Source organism: Panthera pardus, unplaced genomic scaffold (genome assembly GCF_024362965.1).
Source record: "Panthera pardus isolate Hobbes unplaced genomic scaffold, ASM2436296v1 HiC_scaffold_17, whole genome shotgun sequence".
In the NCBI taxonomy this organism is placed as follows: Eukaryota; Metazoa; Chordata; class Mammalia; order Carnivora; family Felidae; genus Panthera; species Panthera pardus.
Window position 1 is genome coordinate 107,709,680 of NW_026526732.1, and position 7,950 is coordinate 107,717,629.

The 7,950-nt window shown below is 49.0% G+C and overlaps 1 protein-coding gene and 1 non-coding gene across 2 annotated transcripts; one reads left to right on the top strand and one right to left on the bottom strand.

Moving 5' to 3' along the window:
- The first annotated feature begins 2,439 nt into the window (after window positions 1-2,439).
- On the top strand, window positions 2,440-3,208 carry LOC109259472 (protein RER1-like). The gene has a single exon (XM_019437130.2). It carries the CDS (start codon window positions 2,530-2,532, stop codon window positions 3,118-3,120), a length of 591 nt encoding a protein of 196 aa, XP_019292675.2. The 5' UTR covers window positions 2,440-2,529; the 3' UTR covers window positions 3,121-3,208.
- Window positions 3,209-5,893: 2,685 nt separating this feature from the next.
- TRNAK-UUU (transfer RNA lysine (anticodon UUU)) lies at window positions 5,894-5,966 on the bottom strand. The gene has a single exon. It is a non-coding gene; the product is annotated as a tRNA-Lys (tRNA).
- Between the last annotated feature and the right edge of the window lie 1,984 nt (window positions 5,967-7,950).

The window sequence follows — 7,950 nt, forward strand, 5'->3', positions numbered from 1 at the left end:
GCGACGGCGGCTGGACGGCCGGTGACCCCCCTGCGGTCCGCGGGCAGCGCGGCTCGCGACCTCCGTGGTCGGTGGGTCGGTGCTTTGCAGACACAGACACGGCTTCCTGTGCCAGGAGCGACCGCCACCGAACCCGGATTTCTCCGCTTCAATCGTTTTGCCACATTTGTTTTTTCTCTTCCCCCCAAATGGAAACACACAAATTACTATGTTTTCTGATTTCAGAATAACTTGCATATTGTCAGGTCTTATTTCTAATAGTTAAAATTCTGAAATGTTAGCATTAATAGCGTACTATGACGTAACACCCAGCTGTACTTGAATTCCACCAATCATCAAAAAAAGGTCCTTCTGAGCGACTGTCCCCAGTCTAGGACCCGGTTCAGGATCATGCCCGGCAGGTGGCTTTCTTGTTCTCTGTGTCCTTCAATCTGGGATGGCTTCTCAACCCTTCCTTTCCTGACGCTGGCGGTTTTGAGGAACTCAAGCCAGTAGACCCTTCAGTTTGGGCTTATCTGGTGTTTCTTCATGATTGGGTTCGGGTTACACACTTTGGCAAAAATACAAACGATGCTCGTTCTCAGTGTATCACATAAGCGTTTTTCATTTATGAGTGGTGTTAACTAAATGTAATGTTTCCCTTCAGTTAGTTTGTAAAATGGGCAGAAACATTTGAGGTCAAACAAGTACTTCATTCCTCACCAAAACTTTATCCATCACTTAAAAAAAATATTTACTTATTTTTGAGAGAGAGAGAAAGAAAGAGACAGAGCATGAGCGGGAGAGAGGCAGAGAGAGAGGGAGACACAGAATCCGAAGCAGCTCCAGGCTCTGAGCTGTCAGCACAGAGCCCAACACAGGGCTTGAACCGAGAGCTGTGAGATCATGACCTGAGCTGAAGTCAGACACTGAACCCACTGAGCCACCCAGGTGCCCCCTTTTACCCACAGTTTCAAAATAGGTGGATAAATTTTCTATGGTAATCAATCATTACCATGATGGTGGCACAATGGTGACACTTTAGATCTATTCTTTAAATCTATTCTTTCACATTTATTTCTTTTTAAATTGATATATAATTGACCTATAAAACTATATTAGTTTCAGGTGCACAACATAATGATCTGATATTTGTATACACTGCAAAATGATCATCGCAGGAAGTCTACTTATTATATCCATCGCCACACATAGTTACAGTTTTTTTCTTGAGATGAGGATTTTTAGGATCTACTGGTAGTAAGTTTCATATGTGCAATACAGTCTTGTTACCTGTAGGCTTCCTGAATTACATATAACAGGGCGTGAGTGTGTTCTTTGCCTTGAACACAATGTTTAGATCTTTAAAAGATTCTCCATTGAGAAACTGTCCAGTACCTCTACAAACACGGGCGTTCCAATAGCACTGTGCGTACACAGTCCAGCTACTGTAATAGATATTCAATAAACAGTTCCTATGGTGCTCATGGGGCAAACAGGAAAAACAAAGCCCACGTCCTTAATATAAATATCGTGAATCCAACCAATATCCAGATTCTTCCTGGTGTAATGCAAAGAAACATCACTCAGTAATTCTGGAGACTTTCCTAACTGTGCTTTTATGTGACCAGAGAGCTCAGTACATTTCTTGTCCTGCCACCACCAGCATTTTACACACATGCACACACACTCACACGTCAGAACTCAAAGATCTTTGTGTTTGATACTTTTCTAGATTCTTCCTCAGTGAAGTCCATCCTTCTTTCTTATCATCCTGTTCTACCAGCTCTGTAAGTCAGATAAGGGAATTTCTGCCAGACGAATCAGTTTCTGTCATTTTCAAAATAGACTCAATAGTATTTTTACAAATATGCTCAGTAAGCTGAGACTCCAACTCTTAATTCCAGCTCAGGTCATGATCCCGGGGTCGTTGGGCGGAGCCCGGTGTCAGGCTCTGCACTGAGCATGGAGCCTGCTTAAGATTCTCTCTCTCTCCTGCCCCTCCCCCCTCAAATTATATATATATATATATATATATATATATATATATATATTCTTATGACAGTTCTTATCACAAAGAGAAACACATATTTTCTCTTTTTTTTTGTATCTATGACATGATGAATGTTAACTAAAGTCATTGCGATAATCATTTCACAATACATGTAACTCAAGTTGTTACGCTGTATGTGTTAAACGTATACAGTGTTCTATGTCACGTACATCTCAATAAAACTGGATAAGAAAACTGGGTTTTGGGAGTGCCTGGGTGGCTCAGTTGATTGTGTGTCTGACTTCGGCTCAGGTCCTGATCTCACAGTTCCTGGGTTCAAGCCCTGCATTGGTTTCTGTGCTGACAGCTCGGAACCGGAGCCTGCTTTGGATTCTGTGTCTCCCTCTCTCTCTGCTCCTCCCCCACTCATGCTCTGTCTCTTAAGAATAAATAAACATTTGGGACCCTGCGAAGCGCCTGCGCAGCCGCCTGCCCGCGTCCTCCTTTCCGCGGCCCTCGGAGACCGCGCTCGACCGCAGGGAGCGACGAGGTACAGGATGTCTGAAGGTGACAGCGTGGGAGATTCTGTCCATGGGAAACCTTCTGTGGTGTGCAGATTCTTCACAAGACTCGGGCAGATCTATCAGTCCTGGCTAGACAAGTCCACGCCTTACACGGCCGTGCGATGGGTGGTGACGCTGGGCCTGAGCTTCGTGTACATGATTCGAGTCTACCTGCTGCAGGGCTGGTACATCGTGACCTACGCCTTGGGGATCTACCACCTCAACCTTTTCATAGCTCTTCTTTCTCCGAAAGTGGATCCTTCCTTGATGGAAGACTCAGATGATGGCCCCTCGTTACCAACCAAACAGAATGAGGAGTTCCGGCCCTTTATTCGAAGGCTTCCGGGGTTTAAGTTTTGGCACGCGGCGACCAAGGGCATCCTCGTGGCCATGGCCTGTACCTTCTTTGAGGCTTTCAATGTCCCGGTGTTCTGGCCCATCCTGGTGATGTACTTCATCATGCTTTTCTGTATCACCATGAAGAGGCAAATTAAGCACATGATAAAGTACCGGTACATCCCGTTCACGCACGGCAAGAGGACGTGCAAGGGGAAGGAAGACGCGGGCAAGACGTTTGCCAGCTAGGCGCTCAGCTGGACCCATCAGAGTCTGAGGACGGTTCTGCGCCATTGTAACAATGCCTTCTTCCTTCACATGAAGTAGTTGATTTCGAGGGAGTCGAATTTTCTTTTTAAAAAGGAGCTTCAATTATTTGTAACTGAAACATCAGGTTCTTGAAGAAACGGACATTTAAACCAAATTGTATTGATTTATTTTTCAGTGACGTTCAAGTGTTCAAATGGATGGAATTCTAGTAAACTGCAGGCTGGGAGGACTGTCGGGTGGGGTGAGGGGTGGGGCGGGTGGTCTCAGTTGTCGTGTGGTCCTGGAACTGACCTGCACGGAAGGAGCCCCAGCTGCCCCCCCACCCCCGCACCCCTGGAGGCCATGGCCACGTCGCCCAGCTGGATGATGATGCTAACCTGATTCCTGCGCTTTGGAAGAACATTCGAAAGGTGATTTTCAAGTAACTCTGGGGTTCTAATGCCACTTTCCCAATTTCATCTCACGAGAGATGTTTCAAGTTGGTCTCTATCATAATGACTCAAAACTCTGTTCTTAACTACCATGATTGCTTTTGAGGGCCTGGAATTATAAATATATATATTATATTTTAAAATAAATAAATAAATAAATAAATAAATAAATAAATAAACATTTAAAACAATGAGAAAAAAATGGATTCTGTTGGCTAATAGTATTTTTGCATTCTTCTTTATGCTTGATCATTTCCTGTTCAGTTGTATCAATTATTCTGAGAGAGGTTTTGAAGTTTTCAAGTATAATTGTGGATTTGTCTATTTTTCTTTTCTTTTTTTAAAAAAAATTTTTAATGTTTATTGAGAGAGACAGGGCATGAACAGGGGAAGAGCAGAAAGAGAGGGAGACACAGAATCTGAAGCAGGCTCCAGGCTCTGAGATGTCAGCACAGAGCCCGACACGGGGCTCGAACTCACAGACCATTAGATCATGACCTGAGCAGAAGTTGGAAGCTCAACAGACTGAGCCATGCAGGCGCCCCTCTATTTTTCTTTTCAATTCTAGCAGTTCTTAGTTTTTTCTTCGCATATTTCACAGCTCTGTGGTTTGGTGCGTGCGTATCAGGGATGACTGCCATCTTGGTAAATGTACAATTTTTACCATTATATCATGTCCTTTTTTGTCTCTGTTAATGATCTTTGTCCTGAGGCTTACTTTACTGATGACATAGGTACTCCGGCTGTCCCTCATGACATATCTGTTTTCCCCTCGTAATTTCAGCCTGCCTCTGTATTTATATTTGTCCTGAGCTTCCTGCAGACAGCAGGGTCATGTTTTCTAATCCACCCTCTTAATATCTGTATTTTGATTGGTGTACTTAGACTATTTATATCTTTTTCTTTCTTTTTTTTTTAATTTTTTTTAACGTTTATTTATTTTTGAGACAGAGCATGAACGGGGGAGGGGCAGAGAGAGAGGGAGACACAGAATCTGAAACAGGCTCCAGGCTCTGAGCTGTCAGCACAGAGCCCGACGCGGGGCTCGAACTCACGGACCGCGAGATCGTGACCTGAGCCGAAGTCGGCCGCTTAACCGACTGAGCCACCCAGGCGCCCCAGACTATTTATATCTAATGCAATTATTGATACATTAGGGCTTAAGTCTGGCATTTTATTTTTTTGCTTCTGCTTGGTTCTGTGATTTTCGCTTTTTGTTCCTTTTTTTTTTTTTTTTTGCTTTTTTATGGACTACTTGTACATCTTTCAGTATTCCGTATTCATTTATGTATAGCTTTTTGGACTGTCTCTCTTTGCATAGATTCTCAGCAGCTGCTCCAGGACTTACATCAAGTGGATTTGCCTTCCCACGGTATCCTCGTGTCACCATTTTGCCTGAACTGTAGTAACCTTACCTCCCTTCTTGTCACTCTACCCTTCCTCATTTGTAAGGTACTTGTCTTAGCAATTTCTTTTACATACATTAGAACCATGTCAGACAATGTTATACCTTTTCCTTCAAACTGTCAAACACTAACTTAGAAAGCTCCAGATGATGAAAATTTACTATATTTGCCATGTTTCTTGCTTACAATGTATTTTCTTCCTTCCTGATGCCCAACATTGCTTTCTGTATCATTTTCTGTCTGTTTGGAGAACTTACTGGAGCCAGTTTTAGGGTAGTTCTGCTGCGAGCAATTATCTTAGTTTTCCTTGATCTGGAGTATCTTGTTTCCCCTTCATTCCTGAAGGATATTTTCTCTGGATATAGTATTTTGGTTTGACAGTCCTTTTCTTTCAGCGCTTGAAAAAGTGCCATCTTGGGATGCCTGTGGCTTGTCGGTTGAGTGTGTCCAACTCTTTTTTTCAGCTCAGGTCATGATCCCAGGGTTGTGGGATCAAGCCCCACATCAGGATCTGCACTGAGCGGGGAGCCTGCTGGAGATTCTCTCTCTCCTCTCTCTCTGACCCTCCCCTGCTTGCACACTCTGTTGCATACTTTGTCTCCAAAATTAAAAAATATATATGCCACTCTTTCTGGCCTCTATGGTTTCTGATGAAATTGCCACTGTCATTCAAATTATTTTTGTTTCAATTTTTTTTTCTTGTTTTTAGAGTTCAGAAGTTTTGGTTGCTCTTCTTTCCAGTCACCTGACGACTCTTCTCTAAAAACCCCATAAAAGTGTGAATCTCCAGGCCAGCAATCTCCATAGAGGTGGCGCCTACAAATCAAAGAGTAGACAAAGTTCCAGTCAATGTGCAAGAAGCGGAACCCTTCTCTCTTACACCCTTTGGGTGCTCAGAGCAAAACGAGAGTGATACGCCTGAACAGGGACTTGAACCCTGGACCCTCAGATTAAAAGTCTGATGCTCTGCCAGCTGAGCTATCCAGGCTCATGCACCACTTCCTCTCCGTGCGTATCTAATATTGGTTTGCACATTGGGGCACTTCCTATCGTTTTGTGTCCTGGTTCTCAAATAACAGCCTTTGAATTCTCCTCACTGGGAAAAAGTGCCCTTAGAGACACGTTACAATCTCCAGGACCTTTTCCTCTTTTTCTCTCCTCTCTGTCCCCCACCCCCCAGTTGTTCAGAACCAGAGATGCACCGTCTCCTCCAGGAAGCCGGCAGGTTTCAGAGAGGAGGCTCTGGGTTCTAGCCAAGCACCGGCACATGAATGTTTCCCGTTTCCACGCGCGCTGCTCACACGGCCCCTTGTTTGCACCCTTACACGTCGGAGGGGCAGACTGTGAAGGAGGACGAGCTTGAAGGCGCACGACAATGTTTCACAAGGGACCCCTCCCTCTGCTGTTGGGTGGGGACCGCCGCCCCCGCGCAGGGCGAGCAGTCCCAGGGCTGAGAGAGCTGGGGACAGCCGCGGAGCGCTGTCGGGGTCGGCCTGAATGGCAGCGCCTCCTCCCTGGGGTGGTCGCGGCCCAAAGATTTCAGAAATAGTAGTGCTGACAGAGCAGCGACCTCGTCCTGCCTCGTTCCTCCCCCAAACACCCACAGACAAGGGGCGGTAATCAGTCCCGACCCGCGCTCAACCGCCGAGTGTCTGCGACGGTGCCACCTGAGTGGGGGCGGGGGAGGGGTGGTGTCTCAGCAAGCAGGGGGCCTGGCGTCATCCTCCGCACCTGGGGCCTTCCTTCAGGACCAAAGTCCTCCTTCCTGTCGTTCCTGTGATTTTCCCCTTCCTCCTCCTCCCCCTCCCTCCCTCCCCCTCCTCCGCCCCCCTCCCTCCCCTCCTCCTCCTCCACTTTTTCCTGTCTCCTCCTCCCTCCTGTCTTCCCCCTCCTCCCCTTCCTCTCTCCTCCCCTCCTCTTCCCCCTCCCTCCCCCTCCTCCTCCTTCTCCCTACCCTCCCCCTCCTCCTCCTTCTCCCTCCCTCCCCCTCCTCCTCCTCTCTCCCCCCTCCTCCTCCTCCCTCCCTCTCCTCCTCCCTCCCCCCTCCTCCTCCTCCTTCTCCCTCCCTCCCCCTCCTCCTCCACCCTCCCCCTCCTCCCCCTCCCTCCCTCCCCCTCCTCCCCTCCTCCCCTCCTCCCCCTCCCTCCCTCCCCCTCCTCCTCCCTCCCTCCCCTCCTCCTCCCTCCCCCTCCTCTTCCTCCTCCCTCCCCCTCCTCCTCCTCCCTCCCCCTCCTCTTCCTCCTCCCTCCCCCTCCTCCTCCCTCCCCCTCCTCCTCCTCCCTCCCCCTCTCCTCCCTCCCCCTCCTCCTCCTCCCTCCCCCCCCTCCCCCTCCCCTCCCCCCTCCTCCCCCTCCCTCCCTCCCCCTCCTCCTCCTCCCTCCCCCTCCTCCTCCCTCCCCCTCCTCCCCCTCCCTCCCTCCCCCTCCTCCTCCCTCCCTCCCCCTCCTCCTCCCTCCCCCTCCTCCTCCTCCTTCTCCCTCCCTCCCCCTCCTCCTCCCTCCCTCCCCCTCCTCCTCCCTCCCTCCCCCTCCTCCTCCCTCCCCCTCCTCTTCCTCCTCCCTCCCCCTCCTCCTCCTCCCTCCCCCTCCTCTTCCACTCCTCCCTCCCCCTCCTCCTCCCTCCCCCTCCTCCCTCCTCCCTCCCCCTCCTCCCCTCCCTCCCTCCCCCTCCTCCTCCCTCCCTCCCCCTCTTCCTCCTACCCTTTTCCTCCTCTGCTCCTCCCTCCTGTCCTCCCCTCCTCTCCTTCCTCTTTCCTCCGCCTCCTCCCTCTCCTCCTCCTCCCCCCTCTGTCCTCCTCCCTCTCGCCTTCTCCCCCTCCCTCCTCCTCACTCCTCCCCCTCTTCTTCCTCCTCCTCCTCCTCTCCTCCCTCCAAATTCACCATCTCTTCCTGCTTCAGTCTTCTCTCCCATGTCTGCTGCTCATATTGAAAGTAAAGGTGTATCCAAGGGCCTTGGGACCACTGAACTGTGGT

What these genes read in the sequence shown, in the direction of transcription:
- LOC109259472 (XM_019437130.2), top strand. Translation starts at nt 2,530, where the DNA reads ATGTCTGAAGGTGACAGCGTGGGAGATTCTGTCCATGGGAAACCTTCT.